General features: G+C 50.5%; 1 protein-coding gene across 2 annotated transcripts in view; it reads right to left on the reverse strand.

Annotated features, from left to right (window-relative positions):
- Positions 1 to 221: 221 nt before the first annotated feature.
- Positions 222 to 18,722, reverse strand: part of CSNK1G1 (casein kinase 1 gamma 1) — a 95,607-nt gene continuing 77,106 nt past the window's right edge. Inside the window, exons 9-15 of one of the 2 annotated variants that reach the window (XM_030281857.4) lie at positions 17,283 to 17,367; positions 15,532 to 15,680; positions 13,848 to 13,952; positions 9,896 to 10,003; positions 6,154 to 6,260; positions 3,917 to 3,940; positions 784 to 990 (exon numbers count right to left, since the gene is read on the reverse strand). In XM_030281857.4, the coding sequence (XP_030137717.1) occupies positions 936 to 990; positions 3,917 to 3,940; positions 6,154 to 6,260; positions 9,896 to 10,003; positions 13,848 to 13,952; positions 15,532 to 15,680; positions 17,283 to 17,367 (633 nt within the window). In that variant the 3' untranslated portion in view covers positions 784 to 935. Of the gene's footprint in view, positions 991 to 3,916; positions 3,941 to 6,153; positions 6,261 to 9,895; positions 10,004 to 13,847; positions 13,953 to 15,531; positions 15,681 to 17,282; positions 17,368 to 18,722 lie in introns of both variants that reach the window. The other variant, XM_030281858.4, reaches the window with a different exon arrangement.

The raw sequence follows: 18,722 nt of genomic DNA on the forward strand, positions 1-18,722 counted from the left end.
GGAAATTCAAGTATGCTTTCCTCAGCGCGTGGCCCAAGGTGGGCGTCAGGAGCCCCAGACTGGCACGAGGGTTGTGGACATCCCCACCCAAGGGCATTTCCGTGCACCCCACCATCCTCCCCGCTGGATGTCTGCCTGCGCTGGCGTGGCCACGCAGAGATCCACAGATACAATGTGCATCTGTAAATGCTAAAAATAATAAAAAGTGCAACAACGTCAGCTTCTTTAAAACAATCCACACTGCTCTGTTACTGTCACAGGAGGGAGGTGTCAAGGGAGCCGGGGTGGGGAAAAAAACCCTAACTGGAACAGTAGATTGCAAATTTCTCACAGCTTGCACATTACAGTGTAACTGTTCCCAAGGAGCCACAGAGAGAACCTGTCTCTTCCTGCTGCAGCAGTCAGGCCCTTCTCCTAGCAACTCTCCTGCCTGCCCCGCATCCTCCTGCCCTCTCCACAGCCAATCGAGCCTATGGAATTTCTTCACTTAATTAAGGAGGGAGGAGGACAGAGGAGCTGAGTGCAGGGGAGGGAGGGGAGGAAAGTGAGCAGGAACTAAGCACAGTCCTCAGGTTTGCGTCAACGATGCCTTCACCGTAAACAATGGGAAGGAGGGTCAGCCAGCCAGCCCCCCTCCCAGGGCGACCAAGACCTGAGCCAGCCACAGTCCTGGTCCCAAAAGGGGCTTCAGGCTTGGAGTGAATGAGGGAGACCATTCAGCATATCCACCCCAGAGTGGTTTGTTTTGGAACGTTTTCTTCTCTTTTTGGTTTAAAATGTCACTTTGTTTTTTTGTTTTTTTTTTTTTTGTTTTCATTTTTCGCTCTTCCTCCTATGCCTCCTCCTCCTCCTCCCTCCTAAAGAGAAGCCCCTTCCAGTAAGACAGGGCAGGAGCTGCAGGTGTGGTGGTTCCTGCAAGGCCCAGGAGGCACCGGTCACTTGTGACGCTGAGCCGTCTTCTTCCGTTTCCTCTTAAAGAAGCAGCAGCACCTGGGGCACAAAGGACAAGGAGGGAGAGTCAGCCCTGTGCCCAGCAGCCTGTGATATCCCCACAATGTCCCCATGATGTCCCTGCCATCCCCTGACTTGTCCTCATGCAACAGCATCTCTGCCTGCCCAGCCTGGGCCCCACCACGCTGCTGGGACCGGGGGCAGGTGCTGGTGGGTGGATGACACCACCAGCCTGCCCTGGGAGAGCAGCCACGGCCAGCTGGGGTGTCTCACTGCCAGGCCCCAGAGTGCCAGCCAGGCTTCTCCCTCCCAGGCTCCACTGGGACACAAGGAGCAATCTGGGAAAGCAGTAAAACAGGGACCCAGGTGCTCCACTCCCTCTGTCCCACCCCAGAGGAAGTGGACTGGGAAGGTGAGCTCTGGCTGCTTTTCCCAGCCACGAGACACACGGTTTTCACTACTGTTCACTAAAAAAACAAGTTCCAAAGAGACCTCGGCTCAGAGACCAGGTTTCTTTACTGAACCTTTCACAATAACCAGAGCTTCCACCTTGGATCAATCACTCAGTGCTGGGATGCAGAACCCCTGCTTCTTCCCCCATCCGATGTGAGGGTGGTGCACAGGATTAGGGGAAGCAAGAAGGATGGAGAGTGGAGGCTGAGGTAGGGAGAGGAACGCCCAACGCAGCTGAACCGTGAGGAGCGGTGGGTTCCCTGTGGGATACACTGGGAGCAGTCATCCAGGTCCTACACTCCTCCTGGCTTCCTGCAGAATTCCTTGGTGTTGAACATGTATCTACCTTTCTACCCTCAGCCCACTGTCAGAATGCTCTGCACATCTGTGTGAGTCCTCCCAAGCTAAGTGTCTTTCTCCATCTGCTGGGACAGCTGTCCCCAGAGAAGCCTGGGTGATGCTGCAAGACTGCTCTTGCAGGCTGCTGGAAGGGATGCCTGGATAAGCAACCAGAGTAGACCACTGAGTCTTAGATGATCCTGAGTTGGAAGAGACCCATAAGGATCATTGAGTCCTGGCTCTGCACAGGACAGCCCCAAGAATCCAACCGCGTGCCTGAGAGTGTTGTTCCAATGCTCCCTGAGCTCTGGCAGGCAAACGTAAGGATGTAAAGTCTATTTTATCCTACAACAATCTGTTGTAGGATAAAAACATTCCAAACCACTCTAACATCTTCTCCAAACTATTTTTCACCGGGTCCTTCATGGAATGTTAGTTTTACACCCCTGTCCTCTCAGAACTGGAGGAACTCTCACCCAGATACTTGTCCCTGGGTGCACAAGCCTCACTCTGGGGTGCAAAAGCGATGTGTGAGCACAACCTGCCACGAGCTGAGCCTGCCAGCACAGATTGACTGCTTAGGAGAACAAACAACTCTCCCTGTGACATGGAGAGCTCCCACAGCCCCACAAGAGGAGGGACCCCTCCCAGTGCACGGGCTGATGTCCATGATTTGTCTCTAGGCTCCCGAAAAAACCCAGTTTGGCGGCGGGACGAAGAGGAATGCAAAGCCCTTGTCCTTGCAGGGCAAGTGATGCCTCCATTGCTGCCGACCCGCCCTGAGGTGTTTGTCCGACACCTGAGCACCCCCATCCCAGGCTGGAACCCCCACCCCAGGACTGCTCTGGCATTCTGTTGTCCCGGGCCATCTGCCACCACGTCCTGCTTTAGCCTGTTGCAATATTTCTCCCACAGTGGCCACCTTCCTTCATGGCTTGTGCGATGGTGAGTAAGGGGGACGTCACAGGGAGAGGATGGAGGATGCAGGAGTGATGGTTTTGCATGCAGCGGGTAAGAAGAAGGGGCTGAGCAGCACTCGACTCCTTGGGCACCAGACAAAGGGAGCTGACTGACTTCTGGCTGGTTTTCCTTGTGACTGTCTTTTTAGGCTCTTACTCAGAGGTCCAGGGAAGGGTTCAGGAAAGGAAGTCCTGGCAGTTCAGACAGGCAGAGGCAAAACACCAAAATAAAAGGATAAGGCAGGCTGACAATTACAGAACGTGATCTCTCTGCATGCAGATGATGCTCAAGAGAACAGCCCCAGACTACGACATACAGAGAAGCCAGAGATGCCAGAGGTATTGGAGGCAATGCCTATGGAGAGCAGGGCAGAGTCAGTCTCCCATCCAACAAGGACATTCCTCGCCACACACGGGCTTGGCTCCCTCGCTCTGTGGCAATTTCCACCCATCAGCCCACCGTGGAACCCACAAACTCATCTGAGTGTCTGCTTGGTCCTTCACTTCCTCGGGACGTGGTTTCCCCAGGGGGCACCTCCTGGGACAACCTGAGACTGGGACACTACAGCTGCAGCTTCAAAGCTCTGATAAAGCCCCAAGCTGGGCTTGGACCAGTGCTAATCCCAACCTCTCTACCTCTTCTTTCCTGGAGAAGCCCATTCACCTGCACCTCAGCTGGCTGGAAAGGAGCCAACTCCCACCTACCCTCTCTGAGTAGGGGCTCTGTCACTAATGAGGACTCCCTGGCCTTGTCCTTCCATCCTCTCTGGCCTGTGCTGCTCCAAGAAGAGGCTTGCCAAGGAAGTGACTGGCTCCTCCCCTCAATACTCAGTGCAGGGTTTTCCCTTTGTAACTGTCTGCGTGAGGAATTCCTGCAAGAGGCTCAGCCAGCCTTGGCCCGACTCTGCCCAACTCCATCAGGCATCATCTGCTCACAGACGTAAACGTTTGGGGGAGATGGAAAGCCAAATAGGAAAGGATTTAAATTTGATTTTGCATCCATCCATTCAGAGATCAGCCGAATCCCTCAGCCTAGTGTGGCCGGCCAGACACAGCCCATGCCCTCCCCAATATTGCAAATGGTCCTAAAATCAAAACAGCTCTGGGTTGGCTTTGACTTTGTGCCTTTTTAGCGTTTGGTGGGTTTGGTTTTGCCAACCCCAGTCTAGTCTGGTCCGCTCCCCCTTGCATGTGGACTGGAGAGAGGGACTCACCACAAGTTGAGCATTTTCAGGCAGCTACAGAGAGTATAGAGAAAAAACACAGAAAGGAAGAAAGAGCGATTAGTTCACAGAGGTGGGATGGAAGCGAGTCACTGCAGCCATGCAAACATGCAGTGCAGAGCGGCAGACACACACCAGGCCTGCCCGCCGCCCGCCCCAGCACTCACACCGCTCTGCCCTCGCCACCTCTTCCACGGCGCGAGGCCTCTGACCAACACCGCTCCCCACGGAGGCACCAGACCCCAGTGCTTATCTGGGGCTGGCACCAGAAAGGAACTCTGGGCCACCATCAGCTCTTGTCCCCTGCAGCTCCAGCAGCACAAGGGCCTGATGATGGATCTGATGGGACCTGCCCTCCAGCGACACCACTGCCAGAATCCTGAGCTTTTCTCCAGCACACTCCACTGGCACGGCTCTGCCTGTGGAGTGCCAGGGAAAGCCCATCTCACTACTGCACATCATCTCAAAACACAGAGCTCAGCTCCAGCTCCAGCTCCTGCCAGCTTTCTCTGGCACCCTTTTCTGCAGAGCAGAATCCCAAAGTCCTTTGCCCTTTTTGTGTGCCTGAGGGAATTTGTGATCAGCAAAGTAAGGAAAGACAAAGCCCTCCCTGTGGCAAACAGAATGAAGTGACCTATGCTTGGCAATTACAAGAGACCCCAAACCTGTCAGTGCAAAGCAGTGTATGCTCTGCTTCCCAGCATCTCCAAAACCAATCTGGGAGCATACAAACCAGGGCTGGAGAGAGACAGGACAGCTCCACGTGCTGTGGGATAGGGCCTGGGTGGCACAGCTCCTTCCCACCTCACTTGACGTCTCCCCAGCACACAAAGTGGGGGCTGGACCTGGCCTCACTGCACAAATATGGGCTGGAGATGTTCCTGGATCTTCCTTGCACTGGGTTGTTGGATCAGAACTGTTGAGGATGACAATCTGCCCCATCCTAGGAGCCACATGCCTGGGGGGAGCCCCCTTCAGAGCCCATGATGCCAAGCTGGTGGTCTCTGCTGGCCACACAACCCGTATCTAAGAGGAATGTTGCCCACTCTGGAAGTTGATCCTCAAGATCTCCCCCACCCTCCCAGCTTGATGAGGAGCCTGCATCAAATCCAAGGCTTCTTGGGCTGGGAGGAGAAGGTGTGTCTGTGGCTGCTGGGATCAAGGCCAGGCCAGCTACCAGTGAGCAACATCCCACACACGTGGCTTCCCAAGGGACTGGGGAATCCCCGAGGGACTGGGGAATAGAGAGCAGAAGACCTTCAGGACAACCAGCACAGATGACACATACCTAGGGATCTTTTCCATCCATACACCCTTCCTTACACCTGCCACTTTTCCTCTTCATACAGAAGTGCCCACAAAGGTTGAGGCAAACAACGGGGGACAAGTGTCACCAGTATCACCCAGTCAAACAATAACCAGGCAGCTGGGCCATGTCTCAGCACCGACCAGTTCACAGGCAGCCCTGGGCCTATTGACCCCTCATTTGGGTGGTGCCAGAACTCTGTGGTGACCCTGCAGTGACAGGTCCTGGTTTAGTTCAGAGGCGGCGAGAAGGTACAAAAGGTGACATGATGGTGCTGGATACAGGACAGGAGGCAAAATGGTCAAAACAGCAGCTCTGACAGCAGCTCTCACATCTGACCTCAAGCTACAGGATAGGTCAGCTTAGAGGGAGCACTTTCTCCTCCACATGCTGCTTCTGGTTCCTCTCACTCAGCTTCTTAGGGCTGATCCAAGAGAACCCCCAGGGAGAACAACTCATCCCTGCAAGCGTTACTTCCAGACTGTTATGGATACCTGTCACCCATCTCTCACAGCCAGAAATGAAGTGAAAACTCTCAGACCAATGATCTCTTTGCTGAGCTATGCTCGAGCTACTCCTACACGCTCAGCACGAAAGCACATCGTGTTCTCCCTCTGCAACGGGGGTTGTTCACCGGGATTCCTGAGAGCCGCTCCCGGTATTTTGGTATCTGTGCTACTGAAATGTCTATCTGGCAATACATGCTCTGAGTAAGAGTTATGTTCTCCAGGCATGACAAGTGTCAAAGAGAAGCAGCAGCAGCAGCAGCACTGAAGGCACCATGCACAAAAGCAGCAATACGCAAGGAAAAGGGCATGGGACATGAGCGTTGAGGACTTTGCCACAGAAAAATGTCCCCAGTCGCTTCCCAGGAGAAGGATAATGACCACCCAGTGGAAAGCCTGTTGTAAAGCAAACGTACTTAGCTTCCTCCACCACCTCCACCTCCGCCTGCGCTGTGATGGGTGCGTTGGAGTGTGCTCCTGTTGGGTCGTCCACGTTCAGCTCCCCGTTGGTTGAGCTCACCACCTGCAACACAAAGGAACACCCCGTTCATGAGGCTCCCCTGGCAAGGGCTGCTGAGAGAATGGGAAACCTGACAAATAACCATTTATTCCTGTCCTTTTCACCGTCTCAGGAGGCTGCTGAGTTGCTGAGTTTTGTGGGTGCCTTGGAGTCTCCAGGCTGGAGCAGCCAAAGCAGAGCAGCCGGCAGGGGCCTGTGTGTGCTCCCTAACTCACATTCCTGTGCCCAGCACATGACTTGGCATCGAGAGGCCCCTCTGGGAGTGCAGGCACTGGTGGCAGCACTGATTGCCAGCCCTGTCTACACACACGAGCTGCACCATGCTGATTGTTTTCTCCTGACACTTTTACAGGTGAGCAGCTCAGTCCTGTTGCCTGACAGTACTATGGGGAGAAGCCTCAATCCTCAAGTCTCATACTTAACACAGCCAATTTTGGGAATTATGTCCTTGCCCCAGAGCTACTGACGTAATCTCTCATCTCTTTTTGCCTCACACCTGAGATGATGGCTCACTCCAGCTTTTCCATTACAGGGATAACCATCCAGCTCACAAGCTCCCAGCAGCTTCACTGGTGGAGATTAGGATTTTTCTTATTTTTTCTTTCTCTCAGGGAATTTTGTCCCATTTGTTGCCTAAGAGATGGTAACAACCAGAATTTAAGAGACAAAATAAGAGGCCCAGCAGGGTGAAGCGTGCAGCTGGCTACTCTCTCAGCTGACAGCTTATCTCTTGGGAAAGGCAGAGATACTGCAAGATTTTTGAACAGCAGAGTTGCTGCTACCGTGGGGAGAAGCTGCTGTCACTGTGGAGCCAATCCTGTACTGCTTCTTCCTTACTGTGGGTGAGCCTTTGCTCATAAGAGCGGCTGCAGGACTGGGACCTTACATCCAAAGGCACTGGAAAGGACATTCACCATCTACTCGGGTGCCTCAGGGGGAAAACTGGGACCCTGAACCCCTCCCCCTTCCCAAAGGGCACATCTGTACTGCTGCTCTACCCAGTTGTTTTCTGCTGCTGCCTGGGACTTTTTTACCATACTTTAACCCAGCACCAGGTGCCCGCTGGGACACCCCACAGCTGCTGCTATGGCTGGGGAGTTTCTGCTACATCTTGTTTGCCACCCCAAGGTGTGCTCGCCTCTGCCATTCCAGCAGCCACTCTGACGTCCCTGCTGCAGCTCATTTCACCATCCAGAGAGGCACCGGGACCGGCTGCCCCAGTGGGTTTGCAAAGGAAGCGCCTTTTCCATGTTTCACCTGGATGTTAGCACAGGCTCCTGCATCTTGCTGTGAAAACTGGGAGCTGCTCTTGGCTCGAGACTGTAAGTACTCCTGGTTTCCCCATCCTGTTCCTCCTCTTAGCCTTTCTACAAGGTGAAAGGAGGCATCTCACATGGGGTGGGGGCAGGGGTGGTACCTGGAACTCCTGGTGGCTCCAGATGATCTGACCGCGAGGGATGAAGGGGAGGAAGCTCTTGAGCAGATGTCCCCATGTCAGCACATTATGTTAATTTTGAACACACACTTAATTTGAACACCAGGAGCTGCTGTTTCTGCCACCAGGCCCCTTTGGCTCTGCCAGGACAGGTTAGAATTTGGCTCGCATGGTGCTCAGAGCTCTCCTCAAGTGACAACTCCATGGTCTTCACCCCTTCCCTTACTCATCATGCCTGGGCTGCCCCAGGTTCTCCAGACCCCCATGCTTCCCATGCAGATCTGCAGAGCGCTGGCACTTAATTGAATTGTTCCCAGGGCTCTTCCCACACTTTTTGCAGCTACTTGTTAAATTCCATATTAAATTCATTCCATGCTTTGATGTTCCTCCTCACTTTTCACATGCCACCGCTTCATTTTCATGTGGTAAATTCTGCCTTAAAGGGAATGGTGACTCGAAGCTGCTGACCTGCCAAGGTCCAGCATGAGCTTGGGTGTCTGCTGAGGAACAATTCCAGCCTCTGCAGCTTAGCAGCCACACACAGCACATTTCCTGTTCTCAACTGCAGATAAGCAGAATTTTAATGCTTACAGTAGCACAAGGAGCTCGTAAACTGCTCAGGTTGGCAACTCTTCCCATTTGATTCCTAGGGCTGCTTCAGTGCTGCTGCCACAAGGAAACACTCCCTTCACTGAGAGGGATCAATCTGATTTTTATTTATGCCTCAACATATGTTATACATGAGATGAAAGATTCCTGAAAGAGCTGTACATGTTGTGCTAACAGCCCTGTCTCTGGGGAGGCTTCTCCTCACAGCCAGTCAGGGCAGAGAAAGCCTCCATGATCAGACTGTGAGTGACCTCTCCCCACTTCCCAGTGGGGCACATGCCTGGATGCCTGTGAAGAATGCCCAGGGAATTCAGGCTGTGGAAGGAACCTTAACACATAAAAGCAGCTGACTATGACACAAGGAGAGCCATTTTGCTTTGGGTTGCTAGGAGGGAGTGGGGGCTCACTTGTAGGGCTTATAGGCTGGCTTGTAGGCTCCTTTTATTGTGGAACGGGACACTCACATAAAAACAAATGAATAAAAACATCCACTCTGTACTGAGTGCTGAAGTTGTACAATCACAGAATGGTTTGTGTCAGAAAAGAACCTTTACAGTTCATCTAATATAAGCCCCTGACATAGGCAGGGACACCTTGCACTATAACAGGCTGCTCCAAATTCCACCCAACTTGACCTTGGACACTTCTCTAGGTTACTCTCTGCTCACATCTGAGAGCAGAGCTACACATTCATCAGGTCCTCCTCATCTTTGTCTTTCTCCTACTCAGTAAAATATCTTTAAACTAAAAGAGGACTGAGGCTAATCAAGCTAAAAACCACATTAAATGCAACTAAGTATCAAGAATAAGTAAAACTGTCAACCTAACCTGCATTTTTCTTAGGGACATCCTGCACTACCTGTCTCCTTGGCTCAGCTCTGTCCTGCTCCAAGCACTAATTCCCATTTCACCAGAGCCATTGTTCAGGGTGCTGTGTCTGCTAAAGCTCTGCCAAAGACGCAGGGATAGCAGAGTTCTTGTTTGCCTGGATGACTCCTGCACCTTCTCTCCAGCTTGTCCTGCCAGCTCACTCTGGCTTTAGTGCCAGAAGGTCCCTCAGCGACAACGAGGACAGGAATAGGAATTTTTTAGGAATTTAAAAACACTGGTAGTGCCAGCTCCAACACTGTCTGTTGCACATCCTCTGCTCATCTTCTTTCACTGCAGCCCTCTGGAGATCCACCTTGTGCCCACCGTGCCCTCAAACTAGTAGTGATCTGCTGTGGAACAGCTCAGCACTTTTCCCAGTATTAATGGGGACTATGTACAACAAATCCTACTTCAGCTGCCTGTATTGCCCTAGGGCACCTCCAAGGTAGGGTAGAGGGTACTTTATAGACCACATCTACTAATGCCACTCCCTTCTGTCTTCAGTTTAACAAATCTGGACTCAAAACAGCTTAAAAATTTTTGTTGAAACAGTAAAAGCCATGGTGTTGGCCATCACAGCTTGATTCCTTCCCAAACCATGGCTTGAGCAGGACGTATGGGACAGGACCAATAAAATTGCTCTCCTGACCGCAACCTTGCTGCAATTTGAGGAGAATTCAGGGGGTTTAACACAAAGGATGCACACAACAGAAAGAAGAGGTACCTGCACTGATCCTCCATGTCGATCTGCAGCCAAATGAGATGTCAAGTACGAGGTATTTGTCTGCCGGCTCGGCTGGATCTCCCACTCTCCTCGGCGATCCGATGATGCCTGCTCAGGAGTTCAGGAGCATGAAAGAAACAGAAGGGAGGGCAAAAGGTGAACGAGGAGAAGAAATAAAGGTGTATTGGTTAGTAAGTTAGTTTCTTTGCAGAAAGCAAGGTATTTATACTTTTAGCTGGGCTAAAATTCTCCTTTACCAAGTGCACCTCATTATTTACTTCCATAGTGGCTGCAGTGATCCACTGAGGGAGTGGATTTCATCTCCTTTAGCTGCTGAATGAAGGGAAAGATCTATTCTGGAGAAAATTTCTTTACAACAGCTTCTCTTCCATGGATTTCAGCACAGCCACAATTATACTGACAGTATTCTACTATGTCTGTCAGGCCACACACACCAGAGCACTTGGCACGGCAGCAAGATGGGATTCACAAGCTCTACCTCCCTCAAATACTTATTTTTAAACTAAAAATTGCAACATAAACTGAAGCCAAACATTTAATTTCACCCAAAGGCAGTTCCACAGACTGATTCACCTGTGCAGTGCAGAAGGAAACATCCACACTTGCTTGACTGAAGACAGGGTTGGGGGCTTTTTGGGTTTCTGCAGAAAAGTAGGTAAGATGCTTGGGCTAATAAAATTCCTCTTTGCCCCTAACAGATGAACACATCAGGTGATTTAAATTATTAGAACTTAATTTATTTTCTTAGAAGAATCACTTTGCACTTGAAGCTCAGGTGGGTCACTGCTGGGGGTTAGGGTTTTTCCTTTTGCTTCTTTCTCTCACGGAATGTTGTCCCATCTGTTGCTAAGATACTTAAGAGAACAAAAGATGTGGCTGGGAGAGAAGGAGGAGGCGGAAGGGTGCAGCTGGCTACTCTCTTACCTGGGGGGTTTCTCTTGGGGAGGGCAGAGTTACCAGGAGATTTTAGGTTGGGAGAAGGGGGCTGGGTGCAGGTCCTAGCTCCCTCTCCATGTCAGCATCAGGGGAGAACGGTCGAGCTGTGGCTTACTGCGGGGAGAATTCACTGCCACTGCTGGAGCACAGCCCCGCTTCTTCCTTACTGTGGGTGAGCCTTTGATCATAAGAGCAGCCATAGGATTGGGACCTTATTAACACCCTGCCTCACTGGAAAGGTGCCTCAGGGGAAAAGCCAGGACCGCGAGCCCCATCCCTGTTCCAAGGGAACCTCTCGCGGCCGTGTTCAGGAGCCCGGCTGCCACGTCTGCCGGGACACCTCACGGTGCTCCAGCTGCGCTGTTTCTGACAGATTTCACTCACGGCTCTGGGGTTTGCCCGTCCCATCCAGCCCAGCCGCCGCTGCGCGGTTCCCGCCGCGGCCCCGCGCCTCTGTGGGGCCGCCGCCATCGCCCTGAGGGAGCGCGGCCGCGCCGCGCCACAGCGCCCCCTGCAGGGCGGGGCCGAGCCAGCAGCGCCCCTGGCGGCCGTGCCCGGAACTGCAGGCAGGGCAGCGCGCCGCAGCCGGAGCGGCCGAACCGGGATCGGGCCGGGATCGGGCCGGGATCGGGGCGGGATCGGGCCGGGATCGGGCCGGGATCGGGGCCGGGATCGGGCCGGGACCGCGCCGGGATCGGGGCCGGGATCGGGGCGGGATCGGGGCCGGGATCGGGCCGGGATCGGGGCCGGGATCGGGGCCGGGATCGGGCCGGGATCGGGGCCGGGATCGGGCCGGGACCGCGCCGGGATCGGGCCGGGATAGGGGCCGGGATCAGGCCGGGATCGTGCCGGGATCGTGCCGGGATCGGGGCCAGAGCCGGAGCCGGGCTCGGGGCCGGGATCAGGCCGGGATCGGGCCGGGATCGGGGCCGGAGCCGGGCTCGGCTTTGCACACACACGCACCGTGAGGAACTGCTTTTCCCTATCTCTGCATGAAAGCCCCTGAATTTCTACGTTATAATAACACAGAAGGAAGAGAGTCATATTTTCCATCCCAAGAGACGTCTCGCCTTCCTTGGCAGATACCTGTCTTCAAACCAAGACAGTCACCCACCTTTGGTGACAGCACATCCAGTGCTCACCTAAAACTCAGGAAGATTTCGGCACATGGGAACCCAACTGACCAGTGGGAAGAATGCTTCCCAAGACTGGGAAGTGTGGGACAAACAGATCTGTGTTGGCCTCAGCTGAATGAGACACCATGGATCTGGCCAGGAAACAAGAGGCTCCAGCTAATAAACCCAGATTGTGAGCAGGGAAAGCGCACCCAGGGAAAGATTCCAGAAACCCTTCCAAATCACATGGCAAAACTAAAGACAGAGGAGGGAAAAGCTCACTCATCTCTGATTAAAACCCTTCACCTTCCAGAGGAAATGGCTACAAAGAGGGGATTCCACACTAGCTCTTTACTAGGAGTCAAATATTTTAAAAGAGAATCTGCAGTTATTACACCCAAGAACAAAAATTAGGCCATTAAATCTGGAGACCCAAACCCACGCCTCCAATTCACTTCTCAAGACATTTATTTTTTTGCTTTTATCCTTTAGAGAAATGCTTTGCTCAAGACTGTAATGGAACATCCCTCAGAAGAGAATAGTTTGTGTTTTGGTGAGAAGAACCTGATTTCCTCCATGGCATATTAAACAACTCATCATCCTAAGTAATGTTTAGGTGAAAATATGACAAAAGCTGCTGTGCAATCCAGAACTGGACTATCTGTGCAGCTCAGAAGAACAAGGCCTGCAGGCTGCCTTCGTATTTTGGAATTTCTTTGTGCCTTTGTGAACTAAAATGCCTGAAAAGGAAGCCAGGTGTCACTGTGCTGTCAAGGAAACACAATGCCTCACAAATACACAATGTGAAGGTCTGTGGTTAAGGTGGACAATAGGAGACTGGCTGAACAATTCCCCCAAAACCAGGGGGTTACTGCATCCATCAGTGTATTTATTAAAGCAGAGCTGTATCAGAGCTCACACACCAGCCCACACTAATCACCACACAGACATGCTGCAAACAACCTGGCCTCCTACAGCAACACTGCCACCAAGGGTCATCTCCATTGCAGCTGATGCACTGGGATGTATCCTACCCTATGTTAGCTGTGTGACCCTTCAGAGCCCAGGAAGGCTGAGCCCAGGCAGGTTGTTACACCCCATGCTTGGTTCTGCACCCACAAACCCTAGCTCAAGGAACTGAGCAGAACCTGGAGGTTGGGGGAGCAGAATAAGCCTGGAACCACTCTCTGAGAGTAAGAGCAGCAACAGCTCCAGCTGGAAGCTGCAGTTGGAGATCTACTGCGAGTCTGAGGATTCTGTTAACACAGAAAACCCAAACTCTTAACACCAACAAACAACACAACAAGAACGCAAAAAATGGAAATTCAATTTCCCCGTGGCAGTTCATCCAGACTGTGATGCCTTCCTGAGGGTTCTGTCCCGCCTGTCCTTTGTGCTCTACAACACTCACACTGTGAACTGGACACTCTAAGAAGGATATCTGGATGTTCTTGGGACACTCATCCCTGTCACAGCTGCATGCCCCGTGGGCAGAGGGCACCTGGGAACAGGCTGCCATCAGCACAACTCTCAGTCTGCTCCATGGTCCATGTGCTATGAGAAAAAGCACCTCAAAAAATGTGGTAGTCAGGGAGTCTAACCAGGCTGGATGATTGACTTTAACCTGTTTACCCACAAACTACAGCAAAACAACCCCATTCCCAACTGGACTCCGGTTAGCTCCCGATACCGAGGAATTCCGCTGGCTGATACCTTATTTCAACAACCTGTTGCTTTGACAAAATTCTCCTCAAATCACCATCTAAATTAAGCAGGAATTGTCCATGCTATGCCCAAGTATCAGCCCCAGCCATCTATAATGCCATGTGGCTTCTGCTGCTCAGTGCCAGAGGAACTGAGAGAGGAGCCAAGCAGCGCACCTGATTGCGAAGGGCCTGCTGGGATGGTCGGTCCCGGTGGATGTGGCTGTCTCTGGTCACTGCAGAGGTCCCAGAATCTACATGGACAGATCCCACGGGAGTAGGCTGGAAAATAAGGTGTTGGTTAGGGCTAAGACTCTCAGATGCACAGACTCACCTTGTCAAGCCAGTAGGAAGAAGAAAAACATCAAAACGCTGCCAAAAGGAGCCAAGGAGAATTACAGCCAGGGCTATAAAGTCCCTGTGATTTACAGACATGAAATTTGATGGTGGACACCAGCACCGAATGTCTTGTGTAAAAATTAATTAAGAAGATACAGTTAGGTGCCTGTCTCGATGTCAGATCACACCTAATGTGTCTCACACAGAATTATTACAACTGAAAATATACAGACTTGTTTTCCTCATCCCATTGTCTCACCACTTGTAAAAATCACGCTTGCATAGAAACAGGATGTGTTAAAATTAAAGCTTCATCTGCTCTCTTCTCACCAAAGTCATAATCCCTGCTCCCAGCATCGAGATCTCCATGGCAACCACCGCGGTTGTCAGCAATAGCACACTTGTCTTACAAGGTGCTCTTTATCAACTGCCTTTGTAATTAAAGAAAAATGAAGAGAAAATCTTGATTCACAAAGGGAATGATTTCTTAGGAATTCTGTTGAGCACAGTGAGCATGGGGAACGCTAAATATAGTTGGGACACTAAAGCACTGGCAGTGGTACCAAGTTTAGCACTGATGGCATTTGATCTGGCACTAGTGACAATTCACTTACAGATGTCATTTCTGCTCTTTGGGGTGAATTGTGAGCAGAATGACCCAAAACTAAAAGCTTTAGATTCTTCTACCATATTTCCCCACGACACATCCTTTGGCCAAGGTCTTCCTGAGTTTAACTGGGTTTTGACGATAAAAGTGAGACAATGAGATCAGGGTGATGGTCCACATGGAGTCACGGAACTGCTAAATGGAGGTTGGTTTCTCCCACATTTCCTTGCTATGTACTGTACAGAGCTGGTTCAGCCTCTGAGTGTCCTCCAAGATATTTTGAGTTCAGGAGAGCAAGTTTAGATTAGATATTTGGGAAGAAATTCCTCCCTGGGAGAGTGATGGGGCTCTGGCAAGGTTGCCCAGAGAAGCTGTGGCTGCCCCACCCCTGGAAATGTCCAAGGCCAGGTTGGAAGAGGCTTGGAGCAACCTGGGATAGTGGAACGTGTTGAACATAATGAACTTTACTATTCATTCAAACTCAAACCATTCTGAGATTCTACTATCCACTGAACATCCATCAGAAACCTGCCTCAATCTCCTGTACTTTTCCAATGGGAACATAATCATTATAGGGGGTTTCTGTGGTTTTCCTGCTTTAAAATGGATTTTATATACTGATCTCCAATCCTGTGCTAGACTAGAGGGAATTCAGTCTCATCATGATCATTCTCACAAATGGGAAAATGAGGCTTGAATATCCAGAGAGGTGAATGGAGCCTCTGTCCCTCAGAAAAACTTATAGGTACTGCAAGAGCCCCCTGAACACAAGGTCAGGACATCTCACTGTGTTGAGATTTGAAAGATTTGATCCCAAACTCACTGGCATTAATTGGGATTATTTGGAACAAAAAGGCAATGGTGGGGAAGCAGCACCTGAAAGGCAAGGCATGGGACTTTGCAGGGACAACTCACAATTGGCCTGCCGACCCAGTCGTAGGCGTAGTCAAAGGTGTAGCCTTTCTTTTCAAACAGCTCCGTGAAGATGGTCCGTAGGTAATCGTAGTCTGGTCTCTCAAAGAAGTCTAACCGCCGCACATAGCGGAGGTACGTGGCCATCTCCTCTGTCAGAAAAGGGGAAAATACAGCAGCTTTTATCCTGAATCCTCCAAATGAGTTCTTAGAAACCAATGCCTGGGCTGCCAGCACTACCTCTGGCTTTTCTCCTACAAGTCATGGGTTTTAGCAACAGTCCTCAATGAAAAACAATTCAAGCAAAGATGGAAGTCCCACCTCTGCTCAAATCTGACTGTGAGCAAACCTTGACTTATTCTATACATTTGTATAAAAATAAACAGTGAGAAATAAGCTCACTGAACTTGACAACAGGCTGCTCACAGGCATTTAGAATGCTCTTGCCCAGACAAGCTGTGGCTGCCTCATCCCTGAAAGTGTCCAAGGCCAGGCTGGATGGGGCTTGGAGCATCCTGAAATAGTGGAAGGTGTCCCATCGTGACATTGGCAGCACCTGAATATTCAAAACTAGACTAGAGAGGAAGCTCCAAGGTTCATTTACCTGAAGAGGGTTAATTTACAGGCCAGGGTTTGGTGTTAAGATAATTAATTGCTTTCCTGCATCTGGGCTGCACTTTGCATGCACAGAATATTGAGTCCTAGGAGCTCATGTCCTGCCTTTTCCCAGCTCTCCCTTGGCTCATGGCCTTGACTTCAGCTGACAAAAATAAGACTAGAACTGCTTATTAATACTTAACTCTGTCTGTGGCTTGTGGCTTCCATGGAGGTAAAAGAGGAGAAAAAAAGGAGAAGAAAGAATCCTCTTTTTTAAGTACCTCCAGAAGTTTCAGGAAAAGAAGGGACAGACCTCAGTTCTTGCATCTCCTATCAGCCCAGACCTGAAGGAGCTGTGAGGAGGAGTATTGGCAAAAAGATGAGAACAGCCAACCTGAAGCTGCTTTGCTTGGAACCAGGTGGATTTTGGAATGAGACATCTGGGGAATTACAGTGACTTGAGTGACCAATGATCCCATTCCAGACTTGCTGCTCCCTTATGCTGGGAAAGACATGTGGCATAACAGCTCCTACAGGAATGGGATTAATTGTGGGTGCTCTCCCTGGTGTCAGGACTTCAGAAGCACTCCACAAAACCTCTCATGCCCACTCTGTGGCCAGGGGACCCTGGGGAAGGCACTAACTCTGTACCCTGCTCTCCCAGCTCCAAGGTCTGTTAAACTGGAGACCAGGTGTTGGCCTTGGCTAGAAATACACTTCAGTAACACTCTCCTTAAAACTGCTCCCAGAAGGTGGAATTCATTGGACAGACACACCATCCCATCTTCCAAACTGGCCACCTACACCTGCAACACCTGTAAAACCTTCCATTTGGAAAAGAATTAACTCAATAGTTCCAGCATGGTCAGTTGGGAGAGGGAAAATAATGAGGAGCTCTTTTGGAAGGAAGCCAACAAGTAAAACAGGCACACAAGGCCCTTGAACACTGTCCAGCCTCTTTGATGAGAAGAGTTTTGTCCATTTTAAGACCTCAGGCCTTGCTAATTCACAGCAGCAGCTTCAGTTGTTTGCCAGTCTGAGGAACGACGTGATGGATACACATAATCCAATACTTTCTGACAGAGGAGTTGGCTCATCCTATTTAACAAGGTATGGCCACCTCCAGCTGCACTCACACGATCCCATCAGGGCTTTACCTGGAAAGTTCTCACAGAGAACTTCAACTGGAGTGTTTCTCTTTGTGTCCCCAATCTTCTGATATCTCTCTTTTAAGGTGTCAGCCTGCAGCGCACAAAGACAAAACAGTTGTGGAGAAAGAGTTCAACCATGTGAGAAAGGACATGCTGTATGGGAAGAAAAACAAGGTATTTAATGCCCATTCTGCGTGACATCAAGAGATGTTACTTGTAACTGAACTGGATCCTGGACTATACCAGAAGGAATATTTCACAGGCTATTGGGAGAGAACATCCAAGGATGTTCACACCATCTTTGTTCATGAAAGGCAGGACCCTTATTAGTGTCTTACAAGGCTCATTTCTCACAGCCCAGTCCTGAGGACTGTGCAGGGAAGGCTGCATGGGAGAAAGAAATAAAGGTGCATGAACTGTGATGGGCACATCAGGACGTCAAAAAGGAGTCAACTAATTCTTATCAAGTTCAGCACTGAATTGAGGAACTTTTGTAGAACCTTGTATAAACTTGGAAATAATTTACAGGATTAATTTAAAGCAGATGAGTTCAACTAAGCCAGAAAGGAAATACATACTAGAATAACACACAGAGAGGCGTGGACATAAAATCAGAGACAGTCTGATTTCTTTCACAATCCCTTTCATGTCTGAAAAACCCTTCTTTGCTTTTATGAGCAGTTGCCAACATTTTTGGCATGTGCCTAATGAAGCTGAGCTGAGACTAACTCAATAGGTGGTAAAAAACAGCTGAACAAGGTCTATCAATGCAACTGGGTCTATTCCCACTGACCAATGCAGAGCAGCTCCTGAACCCAAAGCCTTGGCTCCTTTTTCCAACAGGAGCTCTTGTCTTCCCTGATAAACCCAACCTGATCAGTCCCTTCACTCCCTTCAATGCCAAAGCTGAACACAGTAGCTTAATCATCAGGGAGGTGATGGAGAAGTGAAGATGCAGCTTCCAACAGCTCTGGAGCCAGCAAATGACTTACTCCTTGTTAGCTCAGCTGATGGATGTTGGCAGCAGTCAGCAACTCAATTTCTTGCAGCTCTCCACATTGTACACAGCATCTCATAAACTCCCCAGCACTGAGTGTCCAGTGTCTCTGGAGAGAAGCCAAGTCCAATACTTGTGCCAGAAAACCAGTTTTTCAAGCTGAAGTCCATCTGTGCATCTAAACCCATCAAACTGCTCCATTATAAACACGGATCACAGATGCAGCTGGGGGATTGTGTTGCCGTAACTGGAATTTCATAAACAATCACTGTGTCCCAGTCACGCTCCAGTGCGGGGCAGCTTCCAATCACAGCTCTCTCATTGCTGTCTCTGTCTCTCTGTTTAACCTTCTCTCCAAAACCGTACACAATTTGGCAACCTGAAGTGCCAGGTAATGTATTTCTACCTTAAAATCTTCCCTGCAGCTAAACTTAATGCCTCGGTGTTAG

Source organism: Taeniopygia guttata, chromosome 10 (assembly GCF_048771995.1).
Source record: "Taeniopygia guttata chromosome 10, bTaeGut7.mat, whole genome shotgun sequence".
Classification (NCBI taxonomy): Eukaryota; Metazoa; Chordata; class Aves; order Passeriformes; family Estrildidae; genus Taeniopygia; species Taeniopygia guttata.